We start from the raw sequence: 23,906 nt of genomic DNA on the forward strand, positions 1-23,906 counted from the left end.
TTCGGGATTGAGGTGCTAGTCATATGGGATTTCAGCTTTTTTTTCGTTTTTTTGGTAATGTCTACATGTTTTACAACAAAAATACAGTTATGTGCTTATTTATTGCTATTCAAGAGAAACACAGCTAGATAATTAACATTTGTTTGAATTGTTTCCCCAAAGTTTGGATACTCAGAAGTTATATGCGCCCATCTACATGCTCTTTTATTTAATAACACTACTCTATCATTTATGGAAGTGAAATGCGGCTCTCTATGCAAATGCCAAGGTTTTATTTACATTTGTCTCATTCATAGAAGATCTGAAATTTCCCCAGATACATAGGCTCACAAGGGGCCCAGCCACTGACAGGTAAAAAGGCAGCAATAATTCCTGACTACGTAAAACTGCCTGAGCTTTCCCTGGGGTGGGATGATTTCCCAGACCCTGTGATAGTTCTGGCACGATATCTGGAACAGGAGAGAGAAGGAGGCGGTATATCATCTGATGTTTTAAATAGAAATCCTGAGATATTTCATACATACACAAGCAGATACCCTTAGCTACCTTTTTGGTCGCATCTCACTCTTTTTTTTTTTTTTTGCTTTGAGTCTTGCTTCCTTGTGTGTTTTTATGGATTTCGCCCATCTGATAAACATGTAGGCTGACAGGTGCCTCAGAAGGAGATGACTTTCCTCCTCTACTCCGTACAGAACAACGCGGAGCTGAATTTCTTGAGCTGCAATGTAACGACCGCATTTTTAAGATTTTTTTTTTTTTTAAAATCCGCATCGCGTTAAATTCGCATCTCAATCATTTTTCTGTGTACAGTTCAGTGGCATTAGGTATATTCGTACTGTTGTGCAAAACAAAAGTTCTCTAGAACTTTTTCATCTCGCAAAATAAAGCGCTATACTCATTTAGACTGATTCTTCTTTTCCCCGCTCCTCCCAGGCCCCGGTAACCACCATTCTGTGAATCGGGCCACTCGAGGCACCTCTTAGCAGTGGAATCATAGAGCATTTGTCTGTTTGTGACTGGCTTATCTCACTCAGCATAATGTCCTCCGGGTTCATCCGTCTTGAGGCAGGTGTCAGAATTTCCTGTGTTTTTAAAGCTGTAAAGTGTTCCAATGTACCTATATGTCAGTTTTGCTCATCTATTCATCCGTCAGTGGATACAGGTCACAGGGATACAGGATACAGATGGGTACACGTTTTGGCTACTGTGAACAGTGCCGCTATGAACATGGGATAACAACTGCATATTTTAAAATATGACGTGCTGCCCAGGAAGAGAAAAGCTAAAGATGAAGCATCGGAATGTTCTCACGGTCCTACACCAGAGCACCTTAAACAGCCACGGAAAGCTCCGGGCACCCTGTTTTTCTCTACTATCGTGAAAACATCCTTATTATTTTTTTAATTTTGTAACATTGATTCTTTTTTTTTTTTTTTTTTTGAGAGAGAGAGAGACAGAGTGCGAGCAGGGTAGGAGAGAGAGAGGGAGACACAGAATGTGAAGCAGGCTCCAGGCTCCGAGCTGTCAGCACAGAGCCTGACGTGGGGCTCGAACTCACAAACTGTGAGATCATGACCTGGGACGAAGTCGGACACTTAACCGACTGAGCCACCCAGGCGCCCCTAGAGCGTCCTTAAACACACAACTAGACCAACCATCTAGGAGGAGGAGGTTTCTGTAATAAATGATCTGGGTGGCCAAAAAATCTTTCTTTCCTTGGATTCAACTTTCCCTGACTCTTTTTCATAGTGGAAATAGTAAGACCCAAAAGGCCAAGATCAGGAGAGGCTCCGAGGAAAAAGGGACCTAACCCACTGTCCTGGCTGCTGCTAACTTTGGCAAAAGAACCAGAGTCACATGAGATCCAATCCAGGTCAGTAGGGAAGAAGACTTCATACGCTGGACAATGATATTAAAATTTAGGATCAGTGACTCTCAACGAATGTGCCGGGAGCGAACCATAAGTGTGCTCCCAAATTTTGATCAGTAAAATGTATTTTTGCCACAACTGAACATGCAGATTGTTACTATGGAGCCTTAATGGAATACTTAACAGGGAAAGACATGAGATTCCGAGTGGGGCAAGGAGGGGATTAATAATTTGTTCTAAGTGAAACGTAGGAGGGGCCATGCTGGACTTGGAGTAAGAGCGTGTGTGTATCAGAACATTATGGAACTCTGACCCATGAGCTCGGTAAGCCCGGGTGATCAGGGCAGTCAAAGCTCTGCTCTAACTAGAAGGACAAACAAGAGAATTGTGTGATCACTGTGGATACCTTTACAGAGACCATAAACTCTGCTTTGTTTAGTAGCAGTTGTGTTAAAGTCAATGCTGACATGCTTGTTTATAATTTATTTATACCCAAATGTGACATGCACAAAACACATTCCTGCCCAAGTGCCTATTTTCTTTAAGTGTCTCCTATGTGGCAAATAACTTGGAAGGTGCAGCAGCAGTGGCCGAGAGACCAAAGACTCACAGATGAGAATCCCAGCCTCTCTCTTCCTTTCTGTGAGAGACAGGATTGACAGTTTATTAGGAAATAGCAAAGCAGGATGCAAATGAAGTTATTTTTTCACTGTCATTTACGAGTGTTATTATTTTCAATTAAAGATATCCAACTTGGGGCGCCTGGGCGGCTCAGTCAGTTAAGCGTCTGACTTCAGCTCAGGTTACGATCTCCCGGTTCCTGGGTTCGAGCCCCGCGTCTGGCTCTGTGCTGACAGCTCAGAGCCTGGAGCCTGCTTCGGATTCTGTGTCTCCCTCTCTCTCTCTCCGCCCCTCCCCTGCTTGCACTCTGTCTCTGTCTCAAAAATATTCAAAAAAAAATTTTTTATACCCAAATTAATTTTCCAAGCCTTTTTTTCCTCTTTCATTGTCACCCCGAATTGCTGGTGCCAGTTTGGCAATGGATTGCTAACCTCTGTGAGGTTAGATAACTTCTATATCAGTTAGTGTGCTAGAAAAGGAGGACACCGCCCCTGAGTCTTCTGAACACAGAACGCAGTGAGCCTCGGTTCCTCTGTTCCATCCACCTGGATTGACAGAGGACCAAAGGCAATTTTCATCTACTTAAGGTCACTGATAAATGTTGGGTTGTGCGCCTACGTTGTCAAGGAGTGGAAACAACCACTGAATCACATGTGAATAAATTACAAACTATCCTTTACACTTGACATTTTCCTGAATACACCTCCTGCTGTGGAAGCCCGTGCCCCATAAACATGTTCAGTAAAGCAGTGATAAAAGCAAGAATAACAACCCTCAAATGATGCGTTGATCAAATTTAGAGAAGTCAAAATAAGCAGTATTTTCCTTACCAGTTAAATGCAAAGGTTACACACACACGCTTACCAACTGCCTCACCCCTTGTATTAGGTTATGTAAAACATTTGCGTTCAGAAACAAATAGGAGTGAAAGCCACCACCAAGGTCTAACAGTTGTCTAATAAATATTTTAATTGAATGATATTTCTAAAATTTTTTTTTTCAACGTTTATTTATTTTTGGGACAGAGAGAGACAGAGCATGAACGGGGGAGGGGCAGAGAGAGAGGGAGACACAGAATCGGAAACAGGCTCCAGGCTCTGAGCCATCAGCCCAGAGCCCGACGCGGGGCTCGAACTCACGGACTGTGAGATCGTGACCTGGCTGAAGTCGGACGCTTAACCGACTGCGCCACCCAGGAGCCCCTTGAATGATATTTCTAAATATGACCGTACTGCATTGAGACTGCTTGGGAAGGAAATATGGGCTACGTGTAATCTAGAAAGTGTTTGCCTTTTTTGAGAATGGTAGACTCCAATAAAATTGATTAGCAGAAAAGAATATTAGAATATATGTATGCCACAGTCTATGTGTGGAATATGAAATAGAGAAAATTGAGCATGGATGGATGCAACCATTCAATATCACATGGCGGGTTTTCAATGAAAAGCAGTAAAAATTAACTGCCATCACTGTGTAATTTCCTAAAATGGTCATTTGTTTAGTAAGAGCTATTTCTGGGGCGCCTGGGTGGCTCAGTCAGTTAAGCTTCCGACTTCGGCTCTGGTCACGATCTCTCGGTTTGTGAGTTCGAGCCCCACATCAGGCTCTGGGCTGACAGCTCAGAGCCGGGAGCCTGCTTCCGATTCTGTGTCTCCTTCTCTCTCTGCCCCTCTCCCACTTGTGCTCTGTCTCTCTCTGCCTATCAAAAATCAATAAATGTAAAAAGAATTTTAAAAAAATAAGAGCTATTTCTATGGGACAAACATCAAAGCTATTCTTATGAGATGAGTTAACTATATTTGAAAATGGTAACAAGACCATTTGGAATCACTCCGGCATCGACTTGAAAGAAGACCGTATCTATCTCTAAAGTGTCAGCAGATCATAATTTGTTAATTTCCCTTTGCCATTGTAAAAAGTACAACTTCTAACTTACTGTAAAAAGAGAAAATCTAAAGGCAAACTCGTACAGTGATGACCTTGTGGATGCAATGATACATACGATCAAATCGTTTGATATGCTACAGACTATTTCCTGCCACTTTCCGTCTGTAGCTGTGAACACAGTGAAAGTAACTCAAGAAGAGGGCAAAGCAGCTAAACCCGTTGCTTAGCTGGAGCCACCAATACAGCGTGGAGACGATGTTCAGAATCTGACCTAGGGCATCAATAAAACAACCAAGACGTGGACTCTTTCAACGGGGCATAAGCGCTATGTCATTAATCGAGCTTGGATTGTAACAGTCTACTCGGATAAGGTGACAAATTAACCATATGGCTACCTCATAGATGACAGAACTAAAATATATTAAACTCTGTGGGGTAAATATACCCACAGGCAAGTCTAATATACTGACATTTTTAATACTAATTGAAGCTGATTGATTTACGTATTCTACGTTTTCAACTCTCCAAAATGATGTATTTAATGTTTTATTTTTAAACACAATTAAAAAATAATATATAAATATATACATACTGCAAATGTAATACAGATAACAAATTCATTTAAGCCCATTTATGCACATTAGTAACACACCATGTGGCAGAAAGAGTAGGACTACAAGAAGACCCCTTGGCGATTTATTTTATATTAAATCCCTAATGGCCTCTCCTTATCTTTGCAAAAATATGCACGGAAGTCCAGACTATACAGCCATTGAAATGAATGGTTATTTATTTGCTAAACGAGAACCCTATGTTTAATGTTCCTTAGACACAAGGTAGTCTGGAAAAGTCGCATTTCTACAGCTCCATACATCATTTATTTTACATACCCTAACTTCTCACAACAGGCAGCGGAAAAATATCGCTGAATGGCATCGTAAGTTGCTGAGATTTTTGTTTCCGATTCCATTACTGGAAGATTAAATGTTAACATGTTTACTTGCTTTTTTAGCAACAAAAACAAATTCATGTACCATGTTGGTGCCCAACACATACATGAATATAAAAATGGAAGAAAGTTTGCAAATATCCCAAACTGAAATCGAACAATGGGTGAATATTCAAAGTTCAAACCTGTACATAAATCTTCATTAAATGCAAAAAAAAAAAAAAAAAAAGAAAGCTTCAGGTACTCTAAATTTGTCTGCCAAAAAAAAAAAAAGTATTAATAACTGGAAAGTTCCATCAGGATGTTCCTACTCTTGCAAAGAAGAAAGCTTTTTTCCCCCCTTTATATCTTGGTCCTGGACATGTTACCTTTTAATTTTCATGCTGACGCCAACACGCTCTCCTGTCAAGTATGGTTCGGTTTTAAAATCATTTCACTTCGGGTTCCTACAGCCAAAACGTTGTAAGCCCAGGGAGATCCTTAGGAGACAGGCACTTAAGCAAAAACACATTGTTTGCTCCCTCTCTCACTGCCTTCTCCATTTGGCCTCCAACAGATTCTCACGTAGAAAAAATTGAGACGGTTTTGAAGAAGAAGGAATTCACAAAGGAACGAAGACCTGGCAGGAGGAATTCAAGGAAGGAGCGACGGAACCACCCCCCTCCCCCGCCCCTTATCTCAGAGAAAACCGTAGTTCATGTTTCTCGACGGGTATGTACAGATATGTACAATAAGCAGGACTCACAAGGGGCTAATCACGCGGGCCAATTCTTGCCCCGATCGTATGTAAAACATCAGGCAACACCCCTGGTTTTTCTAGACAAGTTTTTGTTACTCTCAGGTAGCAAAGCTTCTCGGGCATTTCAATTCACAGGAAGTAGCCTCAGTTTAGTAGTCCGGCAGAATTGCCACCTTTTACGGAGTTAAGCTTCTCCCCTCCCCCAGGGAGTCCCACTGCTGGTGGGATGCACTGTATGATCTCCTCTTCCTTCTTTCCCCATCCACCCCCTCTGCTCCTCATTCATTTTGCGAACTGTCGCTCCGGACCCTTTTTGAGTTGGAGACTAGGAAGCCAGATGACGTAGGAGAAGCAGAAAAACTGTCACCTGAGTGGCGCCTGGGTGGCTCAGTCAGTTGAGCGTCTCACTTCAGCTCAGGTCATGATCTCATGGTTGGGGAGTTCGCGCCCCGCATGGGGCTCACTGCTGTCAGCACCGAGCCCACTTCAGGTTTCTGTCCCTTCCCTGCGTGCACTCCCTTTCTCCCCCAAATTAATAAATCTTTAAAAAAGATGGTCGCTTGATTATTATGTGATGGTATATCTGTCTACTAGCTTCCTGTTCCTCACAGGTGGGTCACCTTCCCGGGCTCCCTGTGGACTGGCAGAGCCCTCATATCCTGGACAGTTGAACTCCATACTTGTTCCTCACTTCCCCAGCCCCGAGGAAGCTGGCTCTGCTCTTAGCTTCTCCCAGCCGAGATCTGCCTGTCTTCACTTCAAGTCAGCCCTCGTGGGCAGGATCTATTAAAACCTGCATGCTGGCTGTCTCTTGCAGGTGGCTCAGAACTGGCCCACGTAACCATCCTGCATCTGCTTTACTCCAACAGTTTTCTCAGGGTGAGGGCTGCTCCCTGCAGCCACCTGTTCTAGATCCTACTGCCAACGTAGCCAGCTCCGCATATTTCTCACCCTTCCCGTTTTCTAGGCACGAGTGAAACATACGCCCAAACACAGTGTCCCCCAAATTGAAAGGGGCACATAGGAGTCTCTCTGAGGAGACCTTCCCGAACCTATTGCCCCAGCTTGAGGTGAGGGATCGATGCCCCTTCACTCGCAGTCATATGGGACACGGACATCTCAAAACGTGTTCTCTCTTCTGTTTCCAAATTTCAATCCTCTGCTTACGTCTAAGATAGTGAGAGTAGCTTGAAAACATTGTAATTAGGCTTCCTCCACTTCCTTTGAAAATTTTGTGTCACGGCCTCACACATCACCTTGGGGAGAGTTCTGTACGGCCTTGGGGCTTCAGCTGAACTTCCTGCAAGCTGTCTTCCTTGTGTCCCTGCAGAGCACATCTCCACCCTCCTCCGTCCTGCCTGCCACACAGAAACTTTATAGACAACATCAAGAGCCTCTTGCAGCCTCTGGTTTTCTGTTGGTTTCAGCCAATAGAAAACCCCAACAGGTGCTGAGATGGGGGAAAAAAAAAGAGTGAGGGCAGAGTGTTGGTTCCTCCATTTCCCTTTGTTTGGGGTCACCTTGAACCTGGCCACCCCTTGACCAAAGACTCTTCGTGAGGTGACCCTCTCTTTTCAGCCTGCCCCTTCCAGGGTCTGGAAATCTTCTCTCTTCCCTTTAGGCTTAGGGTGGCAACCTCTGGGATACTATAATTTCATATTACTATGAATTCTTGAAAATTCAAAGTAAATCTTTATAAACATTTTTAAAATGTCTCACAAAAATATCCTTATTACTGAAGACCTTTAAGCCTGCAAGGAGAATACTGAAGCCATGGACCCCTGGTCCCGTCCTAGAAGGCAATCAAAAAGCAAGAACTTTATTCCATCTCTGTCCTCTTTCAGTGTTGTTCAGCAATGGGACTCTTCTAATGAGTCACATTCTAACGTGACTCTTAAGAACACTTGATAGGACTACAACCATGACAAAATTCACAAATACTTAAGACTCCTGTTTGGAGGTTCTGGTAGATTTTTTTTTTTTAAGATTTTTTTTTAACGTTTATTTTTTGAGAGACAGAGCATGAGCAGGGGAGGGGCAGAGAGAGAGGGGGAGTCACAGAATCCGAAGCAGGCTCCAGGCTCTGAGCTGTCAGCACAGAGCCCGACGCGGGGCTCGAACCCACGAGCAGTGAGATCATGACCTGAGCCGAGGTTGGACATTTAACCAACTGAGCCACCTAGGCACCCCGGTTCTGGTAGATTTGAAGTGGCCACAGATTATTTCTAGTTCCTCCCAGATGGAGGTGCAGTCTCCTTCCTCACTCTTTTTCTGGGCTGGCCCCATGACTTGTTTTGACCAAGAGCATGTAGTTTGACCTGGTGGGACTTGAGAGCCCCCAAAATTCTTGCTTCTGCCATTTTGAAGGTCTCTGTTTTCAAGCGAAGAAGCCTGGCATGAAAGACCACATATAAAGAGAGACTCAGCTACCCAGCCATCCACTCCAACCTTCTCAGCTGAGGCCCCGTCCATGTGAGAGAGACCACCTTAGATTAACCAGCCCCCGGCAGAGCCATGAGCTGACTGTGGCTGCATGAGTGAGCTCAGGCTAGACCTGTAGAATCACAAGAAACACTAAATTGTTATTTTCAAGCCACTAAGTTTGGGGGAAGCACAGCCTTTCTTATCTTTCATATCAGAATGTATCTCTCGTGCTTGATGAGAGATAACAATGATGATGATAACAATAAACTTATTCTTCTGTGACCCAACAGAGAACAACTGGGAAAGAATAAGGGCTTTGGAATCAGAGGTACTTGGATCGGAATGCCTACCCTGTGGCTTGAGGTAGTTTATTTTCCCTCTGTGAGTCTCAGTTTGTCCACCTGTAAAATAGATACGTAATAACTGCCTGTGTCATGAGGAAGGTTTCAGAATTTTAAAAGATAACTAACATAAAGCACCTATCACAGTACTCAGTGAACACCAGTACCCTTCCTCAGTATCTGTGCATATGCATGCAAAAGTTGGGACCTGAATCAAATGGCTCTTAGCCAACGGAACTCAAAGTAGGTCCCTGAGCCAGCAGCATCAGCATCCCAAGGGACTTATTCGAAATATACATTTTTAAGTTCCGCCCCAGAGCTACTGAGCTAGAAACTCCCGTGTCCTGTATTGGCCCGTTAAACCAATTAGAATCGCCAATCTTTCATAAGCTTAGGGAAGGCCAAAACCCCCATATTGCAATATCTAGTCCACATTTCAGCTACATAGCAGCTGCTCAATAAATGTTTGAGGACAAATGACTACGTTAATGAATGCTTAAACAAGTGACAAAATGAGTGTGTGCATTCAAGCCCTCCTTCAACCCTGTTGTACCAAGGGCACGTCATCTGATCTGACGGCTGCGAGGCTGAGCTAGTGATGTTAATGACTGGAGTATAAGATGGGAACCTCGTTGTTTGGGCTCCATGGATGGGTAGGGAATGACACGGGTGGGGAGGTACAGAATGACTGTTGCGCTTTTGAGATAAAAGAAAGTACTTTCAAAGGCCGGAGCAGATGTACTTGGCATGGGTATTTGACAAGAAACTGACAACTAGATTTCATAATGGTATCGGGAAAAGAATCCTACTCTAAAACGCTGGATGGCGGGGTGCCTGGGTGGCGCAGTCGGTTAAGCGTCCGACTTCAGCCAGGTCACGATCTCACGGTCTGTGAGTTCGAGCCCCGCGTCAGGCTCTGGGCTGACGGCTCGGAGCCTGGAGCCTGTTTCCGATTCTGTGTCTCCCTCTCTCTCTGCCCCTCCCCCGTTCATGCTCTGTCTCTCTCTGTCCCAAAAATAAATAAACGTTGAAAAAAAAAAAATTTTTAAAACGCTGGATGGCAACACATGGCCACAAATATCTAATGTCATGAGCTACTTTTTCTGGAAGAGTCTATTACAACCCATTTATAAGCTGGAAATAAGGACAGACCTATCTTAAAGACTCATCATAGACATTCAAGGAGACAGTGAAAATAAAATGTATGCTACATGGTAAACACTCAACAAATGTTGGCTACTACTGTATTGATTTGTTTTAACTTGACTTATTCAAGGTGAAGACTAGCCCCGCGCTAGGAATACAATGAGCATTAAATTATTCTTTTGATGGAATAAAAGACAACAATAAATTACCAAAGCCTAGGTCTGGCACCTTCTCTGTTTTCCTTTTTCCACCACTAGGCGACACCACTGACCTGTCATAACCCATTCCCCTCCACTAGCCTTCAACACGGCCAACCTTAGCAATCATTGTGGATTAAGGAACAACAACAAAAAGGTATCTATTCTAGAAAGTAACTGTCCTAAATTATTCCTTTGTTTGAGTCTCCTTATTTCTCTGAATTGCCACTGGCTATTTGGTATAAATTTATTATTTCATTTCAATGTGTACTAAAAAAAGAGTCCTTGTTACTCAGGGAACCAATTCAGCATTTACCAATAGGGACAGGAAAGGGGCATTCATACAACCCCGCTCCACCATCTCTCTTTGTAGAGGTTTCTTCTGTCACAAGAAAAGGGAACAATTTTCCTTTAGCCTCACAGCCTGCTTCTCTATGACAAGTTGATACAATGCAGTAATTAACCATTAAAATATTGCATATGATTCACAGGAATGTTACAGACAAACTAATTTAAACCAAGGGCAGGTCTCCAAATCAGCAAAATAACTCTGAAAGCAGGAGAGAGAGAGAAAATAAACAAGAGAAAAGGTAGGCAACAGCTGCTATTAAAAGTAACGCCAGGCAGCTAAAACTGGCCTGAATGCATTCCTAAAAATGTAATTAGCCAAATCCTTCTAGAAATTAAACCATCAAAATGACATTATAGTACTCTTAAAAAATGTATTTACAGAGTGAAAGAGCAGTCATTCTAGCGTCTCGCTATGTCCTGAGGGTTTCGGTTCGCATAAAGAAAGATGCAGAAGAGAATCCGATATCATGGCATGAAGCAAGTTCAAATTGTCACAGATATATTTTGTGAAATGCTGATTCTTAAGTCCCTCAGCCGTGTGGAAGGGGAGGAAGAATTCACTTAATAAGCTGTTTTGCGGTTTCTTTGTCATCTTATGGGAAGATTAAAGTGAACAGAACCGACGTCTACCTGTTAGCTTTGCAACTACCGACATTTCTGGAAGGGCAATAACCAGAGAGATGTCGAATTCTCCCAAATTCCTGGAGCTCACTTCTCAGCACGATGGGCATTAATACCCGGGTTCCTTCACAAGGCAAGGAGCAACTGATCTCCTCCTACAAAAGGATCTCAATAAGACAGGACTGCCTGCTGATGACTGTTGAAGAAGTGGACAATTTTTAATTATATGAGATGCAGTGACTCGTGAATTCATTCGAAATGCCTCCCGATAATATGCCCATTTCCCCGAAGGTGAATGTGAATTTAAGTGACAGGTCCCCAGATAAAGTCACAGAAGTACCAGAAACGCAGCATGCAAATGAGAGCCGGAGGCATTTTGATGACCTTTCTTATTGGCTTTTGAATGACAAATATGCATTAGGAAGTTCCTGGAAGGAAGTTTGGTCATACTCAGGCAGAAGTGGCAGTGAGGAGGGGAGCAGGGTTGCTGAGGAGCAGACAGACGGACATGTGGAAAAGGGGCAGGTGTGCAAAACCTACTAAGAAAAGGCAAGGTGGAGAGTGATGCGGTGATATGGACAATCCATGGCGTGGGCCAAAGAGGGTTACAGAATTCACTCACACAGCCTGTGGTTGTCGAAGCTTGGGAGGAAAATGGCAACAATGTGTAGCTGGAGAGACCGAGCTCTGGGTCTCCAGCTGAAGAGAAGACAGCAGGGAGGGGGAAGACAAGGCATCCAAGGCTGCCAAGAGCCTGAGTCCCCAGCATGCATGGTGACCGGCAAGGGAAGGTGGGGTGGCTGTGATGTTTTGTGTCCAGAAAGCAAAGGCCTCAAAGACTAATTATTCGATGTTGTTCAGTATCATACACATGACCTGTTATCTCAGGCTGCTGGGTGGCCCCGCCTACTCTTAATCTATGCTAACATGATTAGCTGTCGGAAATACACCACCATTGGCCAAAATGCATGAAACCAGATGAGTAAGTTATGAATCAGAAATTAAGGTCCTACTCTCCCTTGATTTATAAAAAGTCTGGGACTGAATGACACAGCCTTGGATACCAAAAGCAATTGCCTCCTTAAGTGGCCTCCAAAGATAGCCACCTTCAAATTTCTTCCCTCTCTATAAGCACATGCTACTCCTCACATCAAGAATTGGGGTCTAGGGGTGCCTGGGTGGCTCAATCGGTTAAGCGTCCGACTCTTCGTTTCAGCTCAGATCATGATCTCACAGTTTCGTGAGTTCGAGCCCCGCATCAGGCTCAGCACTGGCTTCATGGAGCCCGCTTGCGATTTATTCTCTTTCTCTCTCAGCCCCTCCCCCACTGGCACCGTCTCTGTCTCTCTCAAAATAAGCAAACTTAAAAAAAAAAAAAGAATTGGGGTCTAATTCTCACTGATGTTCTGAAACTGACTTGTACAGGTTAGTGAGAGACAAGTACAAAATCTGGGGGAAATCTGAAAACTCACCATTTCCAAATTAAACACAGCCATTACAAAACTTGAATTACATATTTTACGTTAAGTTGTATCAAAAATAGAAGTCAGAATCTGAAACACACTCTTTCATAATTATTTTATTATCTGTTACTATTATCTGTGCTCTTTAGATTATTTATATCTATAGTAGCTGCATGGGAAAGATGCTATTATAATGGCATGCTTCTGCACATCTCTTCCCCATTTGTTTTGTGTGACAAATAAAATTATAATATATTTAAAGTCTACAATTTAATGACTTGATATGCGTATGTATTTGATATAATATACTTTAAGTCTGCAATTCGACGATGGGTATGTATGAGAAAGGATTCCCACAATGAAATGAATTAGTACATACATCCATCACCTCACGTAGGTACATTTTTATCTTTTTCCTTTTTTTCTCTTGGTGAGAACATTCACGATCTACTCTGTTTGCAAATTCCAATTATACAATAAAGTATTATCAACTATTCCCAATTCTGTTTTGATAATATCATATGGGTACTTCCAAATTAGCCATAGTAGAAATTTACACTACAGAAATTGGCCAACACTACAAGTCAAAGGTTTTTTTTTTTATTGTTGTATTGCTTATCTATAGCAGGTTAGGAAACTACAGTCCACAGACCCAAAGCAGCTCATTGACTGTTTTTGTATGGCCCATGAGCTAAACATTTTCTCTCTTTTTTAAACATTTTTTAATGTTTTTATTTATTTTTGAGAGAGAGACAGACAGAGACAGAGACAGAGCATGAGTGGGGAAGGGGCAGAGAGAGAGGGAGACACAGAATCGGAAGCAGGCTCCAGGCTCCGAGCGGTGAGCACAGAGCCCGACGCAGGGCTCGAACCCATGAGCTGTGAGATCATGACCTGAGCCAAAGTCGGACGCTCAACCAACTGAGCCACCCAGGCGCCCCTAAACATTTTCAAATAGCTGCTATTTAAGTTCCTGTATACTATCCTCAATCTTGCATCTTAGACCACAAAGTCTAAATTATTTCCCACCTGAATCTCTATGGGAATAATTTGCCAGGTCTGGACTTAAGAAAGTTATAGAGAAGAAGTTAATAATTCAAGTTAAACTTCCAAGCGTGTTGTGTCTCTAGCCATCACATTGTGAACAGCATGTGCACAAAACCATGCTGTTGTTGACAAACAGGTGGAGTTCAGACAAAAGTCTTTGTGGTATCATGGTCTTGTTAGGGGAAACAAAAATATCAACTGTATTCTTGTTTGAAACTAGAGCTGTGCATCATCTGCAATGTACAAGTTGCACAAAAATTAACTAATTCATTCATATGAGATTCAATCGACTGTATGATTATTTATGAAAAAGGGGTTTTTAGAAATTGTGTGCTATATATTCTTTATATCAGTAATATGTGTGTGTGTGTGTGTATGTGTGTGCACACCTATATATTTTTTCCAGACATTTACCAGCGTACTACTAATTTCCCTTGTGTCATCAGTCTGGGCTGATCTCTGAGACTTGCATGAACAATCGAAAATGATGGAAGTCATATTCTGAGACACTTCACGTTAGGCCACAAGAATTGCAGCTGCCGCCCGAGTCTCTCAGAAAGCTCGCTCTTGTGGGGCGCCTGGGTGGCTCAGTGGGTTGAGCGCCTGACTTCGGCTCAAGTCATGATCTCGCGGTTCGCGAGTTCAAGCCCCACATCGGGCTCCGTGCTGACAGCTCGGAGCCTGGAGCCTGCTTCAGATTCTGTGTCTCCCTCTCTTTGTCTCTCCCCCACTCCCATTCTGTCTCTCTCTCTCTCTCTCTCAAAAATAAACAAACATTAAAAAAAAAAAGCTCGTTCTCGTGATTATCTCTCTTGGAACCTACGTGCCACACTGGGCGAAACTCAAGCCAGGTGACAGTCACAACTGAGCTCACAGTTAACCGCCACCTGACTGTTAACTGCATGAGAAATTTTGAGCAAGCACCGTCCAGGTGAACTCAATAAACCCATAGAATATGAGAAATTCTAACTCCTATAACCTCCACGTTCTGGGAATGGCTTGCTACACAGCAGCACATGACTGGAATACGGTTCCGCTTTGGGGAGGAGGCAGTGAGGGGGCAGCTAATTGGACCCAACACATCATGATCTCAGGAATCCTGGCTCGGGGGACTGCAGCCCTGTTTTGTTCCGAGCTCTTGGTTCAGAAGCAAGTACAAGGACATGTTTGGCTGGGGGGGGGGGGGCGGGCTTGAAAACAAAATGTAACAGAAAGGGGGGAATGGTAACGAATAATACACATCCACCTTTGCTTATAAATCGGAATCACCTAACGCCATCCTCCGCTAGAGATGCAAGTGAAATACCCTCGAGCACTGACTCTATCTTGTTCCTTCGCTACCAGTCAACCCCACCCGGGCTTCCCGGACCGGCGCGCGGCTCCTTCCGCAGCCTGCTTGCTTGCTTTCTGCACCAAGTCAAATCACCATTTTTGAGGCCAGCATCGCTTAAATTCCCCTCCCCGCCCCAGCCTCGTTGCATCCTCTCTCATTATCTCATTCCCACTGCACAGCTGCCTAGGGAAGTCAGTGGGAATTTCTGAGCCCGGAGGAGAGGTTTATGCCCGGGTAAGGCTCTGTGTTTTCTCTAGCCCCCTTCCCGTCTCCTCCACGTGAACGCATTTTTATCAGAATTACAGGAGAGAAGGACAGAGGCCCAGGGCACTACCCTGTGCCAAGAAAAGCACAAAGCACAATGAGTAACTTTACAGTCTTTAAACTCTGGATCACCGTCTATCTCATTCCTGCGGCAAAATGGTAGCTAGAAAAGCTATGTTGAGGTATTTTGTACAAGGTAGGGAAATAAATGCACAGAAGTCGGGCTAGATGGGCCAAGTTCTGTGAATCCATATGTGAAGTCCATCTGAAATCGGCCAATCGGTAAAACAGAGAAAAGTTGTCAACAAACATCAACTTAGCTCCAACTTAACTCAAGCTGTAGATCTGAAACAGGAATCCCACCATAAGGCATTAGAAGGCACTTCTAGATAGGCTGGTTTTCAGGCTTCTTTGGTGTCTTTGGAGTATTTTTGGCCATCTACAGAAGGAGCTACCTACATACAAACTGTAAGGATTCTAAATATGATAAGCGTCAGCTGCTTAGTACATTTTGTTTCAAAGACAAAGTGCTGTTGCCACCGATATGATAAGCCAGTTTTTAAATAAGGATTTTTAATTCTCTCATCTCAGTTATGTCTTATTACCAAGAACCACTCATTGTAGCTCCGAAGGAATGTTAGTCCACTTTTATGGTTCTTTCTTTCATTTTTTTTCATCCTGCCACTGTCCTCAAGAAGCTACGAATTAGTAGCTCTAAATTCATCCTTCAGATGCCTCACACACACTGATTATTAAATTCACACAATGAAAGTTACCGTGTTTGGCATTTCCTTCAACCCCCTTTGGACCCTTGGGCCAGGCATGAACTGAGAACTCCTGACACCTCAACTATGCAGAGTTTTGTTACTTGGGGTTAGTATAATGCTCAAAAGTAATACTGCTTCGTTCCAATAAAAAAATCTCTACCAGGAGCGCCTGGGTGGCTCAGTAGGTTAAGCATCTGACTTCGGCTCAGGTCATGATCTCACGGTTCGTGGATTCGAGCCCTACATCAGGCTCTGTGCTGACAGCTCAGAGTCTGGAGCCTGCTTCGGATTCTGTGTCTCCCCTTCTCTGCCCCTCCCCTGCTCGTGCTCTGTCTCTCTCTCTCAGAAACAAACTTAAAAAAACAAAAAACAAAAAACTCTACCATTAAATTTTTTTTCAATAACTGCTCTCCATTTGGAGTACTGATCTGAAAACGTTAAATCACAGCAAGGTAAACCAGAATACTCCTGTTCTTGAATTCTAGAAACGGGCTGAGAAGAAACATCACACTTTCCTTCCTACACGGTACGTCCTACCCAGTCCCTTGCCCCGTAATCTTTGTTCCTATTTACTTTTATGTACTTGCTTTATTGACCAAATCTCCTCTATATCAGGGGCTGAAAATTACTTTCAGTATGAATACTTGGGAGTTAGATGATGTTTATAAATAAAAACTAATGATTTTTAAAAGAAGCAAAGAAGTGAAGACAAAGAGGAAGAAGGGCTGGTATGAAGAGTAGAGAAAAGAAGGAGTCAACCAAGGACGGCTTGGGGAGGTCTAGCCTGCAATCACTGACTCTAGACGACTCACTGGTGAAGCCCAGAGGGGGCTCAAAGCCTACAACTAGCCTTGCCCAAGGGTATCATATCCCAAGCAGTGAAAACAGTACTGGGGTGGGACAAACGTGGATTTTACTTCTGACTGTACTTTGGACAAATGATCTAACCTCTTAAGATTCCAATGCCCTCACCTGCAAGATGGAGATCGTGGCAAAGACTGGCTAAGTATTTTTCAAGGTGGTTCTTCTTGGACACGTAGCTAGACTACATTTCTTTGCTTCCCTGCAGCCAGACGTGACCACGGGACTGCGCCAACGAAAGGTGAGCAGAAGTGATGGATGCTACGTGTGGTCCTCCGAGCTCTTCCCCCCTCTCGGTGATAGAATGGAGATACCTGCAGGCATCTTGGGAGCTACACAGTGAGCATGGTCTCTGGGTCACCCGCGGCCACTGGACCAGGAACACCAAAGTGGATCACTGCACCAGCAAAACCTGAACAATTTCTGTGTTGAGTCTCCGAGAGTTGGGGTTTATCTGATATAGCTGTTAGAGCTACCTTAACCCCTACAGGGGGGACCACAGCACGCTTGTCTCATGAGCTTTCTGCGAGGGTTAAATGAGATGATGCTTGCAAGTCCTCACTCTACTGTCTGCTACGCAATGAGCGTTCGCTATCAAATGTTGACTCTTGGGGCGCCTGGGTGGCGCAGTCGGTTAAGCGTCTGACTTCAGCCAGGTCACGATCTCGCGGTCCGTGAGTTTGAGCCCCGCGTCAGGCTCTGGGCTGATGGCTCGGAGCCTGGAGCCTGTTTCTGATTCTGTGTCTCCCTCTCTCTCTGCCCCTCCCCCGTTCATGCTCTGTCTCTCTCTGTCCCAAAAATAAATAAACGTTGAAAAAAAAAATTAAAAAAAAAAAATGTTAACTCTTTAGCAAGGAGGAGCCGGCATGCCTGGATAGTAGACGAAATGGAGGCACTTATGACTTAAAAACCTGGAGGCGAGGTTGCACAGATTTCCACTGGTTGGCCAGTTGGGTTCGAAAAGTCACCTTCGGTGTAAGCGTTTGGTGTTTTAAAGAATATGCTAAACAAAAATAATCTATGCTCCCTGGAAATATTAACTGTTATGCATTCCACGACACAACAAAGTACGTACTTACTCTAACAGTGCTTCCATCTTGAACACCAGAATCTCTAAGCTCAAACAGTGAGAAATCATATTTGGTGCTGAAAATCGGTAAACCAGATTTTGGACTGGTGTGCACAAGTCTTAAAGCCCCGGTTACAATGGTTCCCATGATGCTTCACTGCGGCCTTAGAAAATGTTCCCTTTTGTTAGGGAAGAGTTTAACAGTGATCTTGGGAATTCATTCTGGTCTGGGCTCTAAACGCTAAGGGAAAATGTTGGTACTTTTCCCTCCGCGGCGTTCCAAGGTGCAGCTTGGCTGGTAATCTCTACAGGGCAGAATGAGTCAGCGGTCTGAGTCACTTTACCAGAATGTATCCCACGTGTTCTGTTCCAGGTCTCAAATAGCAGAGTGGCTGGTCATGAGGAGGTCCCGGGCTGAGAGCACAGCAGAGCCCTAGAGAGAAAACAAGCCCTAACACTTCCCTCAGACTCCAGCTCCAAATAAAGGAGTCGAAATGTCAAGGGTAGAAAATCCCCACTGCTCCTCATTTAAAGGAAATTGATTTGAAATGAAAGTAAGAGGAAGCAGCAACACATCAAATGTGCTTAGCAGGCAATGGGTTCATTCAGTCTTGTAAGTTTTATTCCTTGAAATTGTCGGGAAATGACTACTTTTACAAAAGTATACTTCACTGGTTGAATTGTGTCCCCCTCCCCACCCCCAGATTTATATATTGAAGTCCTAACTTCCAGTACCTCAGAATGTGACCTTATTTGGACAGAGGGTCGCTGCAGATATAGTAAAGATGAGGTCATTGAGTGGGCTCTAATCCAGTATGGCTGGTGTCCACATAAAAAAGGGCAAATTTGGACACAGAGACAAGGAGAGAGGAAAGATGATGGGAAAATAAAGGCAGAAGGGTGCCCTGGTGGCTCAGTCGTTAGGTTGACTAGTCGTTCGTCAGACAAGCGTCTGACTCTTGCTTTCGGCTCAGGTCATGATCTCACGGTTTGTGAGTTTGAGCCCTGCATTGAGCCCTGATTTGGGTTCCCTGCTGTCAGCAAAGAGCCCACTTTGGATCCTCTGTCCCCCACTCTCTCTGCCCTTCCCCACTCACGTGGGGAATATGTAGTGTGTAAGCCCCACAAGATGTGTGCTATATTTGGACTCAGAACAACCTGGAGGTCATGTGAAAGGGAGAGCATATCTTCTCCGTGGTCCTAGCCTCCAAGTCCTCCTTGTTAAGAAGGGCTCCCCCTCTGGCCATGCTTCTGGTAAAGGCCACTTTTTATCTACTGCTCCTCAAAGTTACATTCGTTCTGACCTCATATGGAGCAGAGCACCGAAACTCTGTATCATGACAATTATTTGCTTTCTGTGGTAGATCTTTCAATAATGTCTACAACACTGATTAGATTACAACTCTTATCTGTGATATATACTACCATGAAAATGAGAAAGAAAGGGGTTAGTAGCTTTCTCCTTACAACGTGGAGGGCCAGAGGTGACCCAGCTGTCAAAGCAATGGTTTTACCTCCTAAACCTAATTTACCTCAATTAACTTAAAATATTGTCTAACTGTGATTGAATAAATACATGAAACGAGCTTGAAATTCATGGAAGACACGATAACTATTTCAGTCCTAAGCTGGTCCTTTAGACTTAATTTTGCAAGAGTTTCAGGGAATGTTATAAACAATGGAGAATTTATAAAAGTCATCAGGAAGTAGCTAAGTCTTGAGATACGCTGAAGTATCTACAAGACTATGAAACTTAGAAACTATGAGACTTAGAAACTCATAGGAACTGGGGCGCCTGGGCGGCTCAATCGGTTGGGTGACCCACTCTTGATTTCAGCTCAGGTCATGATCTTACGGTTTGTGAGTTTGAGACCCACGTTGGGCTCTATGTTGATAGCTTGGAGCCTACTTGGGATTCTCTCTCTCTCCCTCTCTCTGCCCTGCCCCTGCTAATGCTCGCTCTCTCTCTCTCGCTCTCTCTCTCTCTCTCTCTCAAAATAAATAAATAAACTTTAAAAAGATTTAAAAAAAGAAACCCAGAGGAACTAAAAATATTTCTTTGAGAATCCAAAGGGCGTTTAGACAGCTGCTCCAAAACACACAGAATAAGATTGTGGGTATTCCATCATGATTTTAAAAAGTGAGGTCCATGGGAATGGAAAGGAGGCTGAAATATAATCAAATGTGAGTAGGGATCAGAAAACACCACATCACGGGATGCTCTGTGGAGAAAACCAAACTCTTCCCTTAACTGGGAGATTTTTTCCAACAGACAGACTGAATAAATAACGTGCGTTTTCTCTTTCAAAGAAATCATAGGAAGTTACTAAGGAGATGCTTTCCCATTTCTCAGTCATCTTTACTATCCCCATTATGCACAAGTGAAAAGCTCTCATTCAGCTGATGGGAGTTTAATCTGTGTACCCTTCTTTACATATACAAATGTCCTTCCTCCTCCCAGAAGATCATATAGTGTTTCCAGAGATATACTTAACTGCCTGATTAATTACTGGACCTCTATGTAAATTACTGTAAACATGTAGATGATCATTTTATCACTTATTCAGCTTGGCCAACATTTACAGTTTAACATATCTGACAAAGCCATTTATATACCCCTATAATATAACTAAAGGTACGTGAAAGCTATGGTAAGTCTATAATAATAGCCTTAAAATAATTTGCTAACTACAGACAGTTCCCTAAGCAATTACAAGATGCTGTATGTTAATTTAGAAAGGAATTCCAAACAAGGCATTTAAAACCTAATAAGATGCCATTAAATGAAGGGAGACAGGGGAGGGAGGAGGGGAAAGAAAACCCTAAGGCTCGAACTAGGAGAAATGATTCTCTGAGCTACTGACCCTTGCAAGATCCACGTTTTCCTTGGATTTCTATACACAAAGCAGATTTCTAATTGAAGGTGATTATCTAGTTACTACATCCCAAATTGCATGTGTTTCTTGTATTGAGTCACATCCACATCTAATTATATGGAGCATTTATTAATATGAAAGTCCATAGAAATAATTGAGTCAACCTACGAACTACATACAATGAGAACGTGCTCTATAAACCATGAGCATGAGTTATAAACTGTATAACCACCAAATGTGATTATCTCCAGTGACAACAGTCTGCCTCCTGGTACTCATGTGGACCTATTCAGATTGACATCTGAATTATGATGTCAATCCACTGGGAATAAACTTTCCACAGAAATTACAGAAAAAAAAGCACCTGGTTTGCTCTTGGTTTTTCTGAGGTATGGATACCTCACACGTACCTGCTGGTCACTGGAAATACGTCAATATCATCATCAACACCATGAGGAAAAAGAAAAAGCATGGCAACACACAATTCTAAAAACAAAAAGATGAAGTGCTATACAGCACTTTTTGTCTACATAAACTTGAGAGCTGAGTGCCTCGATCAAGGCAACGTAACAGTAAAGAAATATGCAGACTTCTGCATGGCACAAATGTGCTTCTGTAAAATATCATCCCCGTTAGTTAGGTTAATTAAGATGAACATACAAGTCACTGAAAACCCCCAAAGTCGACAAAAGATAATTTACCAAGGAAACACACAAAGGCAAAAGTAATATTCACTCTGAGTCAATCATTTAACAGATTGGAAGGAGCGTCTTATGAATACTTGAGCTGTCACCATTGATTACCAAAAATGACACGCATCCAAATAGCTTACAAGGGCCAAAGGACAACCTGTTTTCCTACAAGAGTTCGATGGACAACGTGGGCTGGTGTACAGAATGAGTGGAAGTGAATCTGATCCCACATACAATCGCTGCTATTAAGCGGACTATACATACGCACACATACAAACTTGAGTATTTGCGTTGTAGGTTTTGTTGTACTCAGATGAATGAAATAGCACTCATCCTGGGAATCCATGTTTGGCATTTTTCATTGACTTAGCACAGTGTTTCCATCCAAAATAATAACGTGCATTCCTAGTCAAATATATCACAATGAAGCATTCAAAGCAAAAGACCGACACTGACTTATGCTGTAGAATAATCTTTTGTAAAATTTGTCATTGCCACCCCCCCGAAAATAAACATTCCCACCCTTACCTCGAAGGTCATGTTCACGGTACTGATGGCCACTTTTATTTCTCCATCTGACAGTTCTTTTATGTCCTTCAGCATTGTCTGTTCAATACTTAAACCTACAGATGAGAGGGGAAAAACATTATTTACACTTGGGGAACTGTTTTGGGTAATATCAAGGGACTATGTAAAGAATTCACCCTGTTAATTTCAATGTATTCTCCCAATAAGATCTCTTTTACCCATAACGAACACACACATTAAAGCAAAAATCACATCAGAGACAGTATTTGCACCAGTTAGGTTCCTAGCAAGAAATAGAATTCACCCCTCATCACACACACACACACACACACACACACACACACACACACACACACAGAGTTTTTAATGGTAGGACACATACAGAAGTATGGGTAGGGCCAAGAAAATGAATAAAAGATGGTGAGGCATCCAGACACTGGCAAAGGGACAAGGGAAGAAACAGACCTGAAAGTACAGGAGAGGGGCCGTCAAAAACTTAGCGCCAAATCAGTAAGGACGCAAGGGAGAAATAGTACAGCCTCTTTATTCTCCTTCCTTGGATCCTCACATCCCATGTGTTACTAACGCTTTTCACTAACCAGAAGGCAGAGGATTAAACACTCAGAGGTCAGCCTCTAGAGGCCCACAGCAGACCAGGGCAGAGAATGGAATGGGGAGGAGTGAGCCAATGACAAAAACCTAACATAATCGTGCAAGCTAGCTAAGGAATACATCACAAGATCAAAATTTGCTTTCAGGATGGATTTAGTTGGGCCTTCATATTTTCTATTGTAATTTAATTCAAAGTGCACTTCATGGGGCACCTGGGTGGCTCAGTTGGTTAAGTGTCCGACTTCAGCTCAAGTCATGATCTCGCGGTTCGTGGGTTCGAGCCCTGCATGCGGCTCTGTGCTGACAGCTCAGAGCCTGGAGCCTGCTTCGGATTCTGTGTCTCCCTCTCTCTCTGCCCCTCCCCCACTTGTGCTCTGTCTCTCGCTCCCTCTCTCTGAAAAATAAATAAATGTAAAAAAATAAAAAAAATTAGAACTCTCTGCCAATCACAGCAGTGTGGGGAAACAGACGGGTATGAAATATTTTCCTTTGACTTGAAGACTAACAGGCCACAATCTATCATACTGCAGCATAAAATGAGTTATAGAATATATTGTGACATTAAAATCTTGGGCTAGTCTTGAAAGTGAATGACATAAACGCACCCCATCGTGCGGCCACACTTACACCTACGCGCACGCGTGTACATTGGGAGCAAATGCGCCAGGGCCCCGCCCACACGTCCTCACACCTTCCGTGGCCGTGTGCCCCGGCATGACGCCCAACCACGAAAGCCCGCTCTGGGGGGGATTAACAGCCCCCGGGACTGAGCAGCCCCCAACAGTCCAGTGGCATGCTGGTAAATATTTAACAACCAACAGCGAAGCTTGATCTGTAGCGTTTGTTCATCCCCGTGGTGGCAATACTCCCACCAGGGCTGATTTCCAGCTGCCAACCCAACATGATCCAATTCACAAAACTCCTGAGTTTTAACAACTGGCCCCTGGAGCTTGGATGAGCAAGTTCTAACACACTTGGGATCTAACACACATGGGATAACACTGAGGGGCAATTCCTCTCTCTTTCCCCGGGCTCCCCCCCGTGGGGTGACGTTATGGCTTCCCACAGAGCTAACCTGCCCCATCCCTCCGTCCCCTCTCAGTGCTTCTTGGGTTCCTCTCCAAAATAAACTGCTTTGCCTCTGGCTCTGTCCCCGGGGGATTCCAAACTGAGGGAGAAAGCTTTGTCTGGGTCTGGCCTGGTCACTCGCCAGCTGTGTGCGTGATGACCAGAAAGCAAAGCCGCCCT

General features: G+C 43.6%; 1 protein-coding gene across 6 annotated transcripts in view; it reads right to left on the reverse strand.

The window, feature by feature from the left end:
• PRUNE2 (prune homolog 2 with BCH domain) overlaps positions 1 to 23,906 on the reverse strand; it is a 211,821-nt gene that overhangs the window by 163,711 nt on the left and 24,204 nt on the right. For all 6 annotated transcript variants that reach the window (XM_032595688.1, XM_032595690.1, XM_032595689.1 and 3 more), the window contains exon 5: positions 22,047 to 22,141. In XM_032595688.1, the coding sequence (XP_032451579.1) occupies positions 22,047 to 22,141 (95 nt within the window). The remainder of the gene's footprint in view (positions 1 to 22,046; positions 22,142 to 23,906) is intronic.

The sequence above is a fragment of the Lynx canadensis genome, chromosome D4 (assembly GCF_007474595.2).
Source record: "Lynx canadensis isolate LIC74 chromosome D4, mLynCan4.pri.v2, whole genome shotgun sequence".
In the NCBI taxonomy this organism is placed as follows: Eukaryota; Metazoa; Chordata; class Mammalia; order Carnivora; family Felidae; genus Lynx; species Lynx canadensis.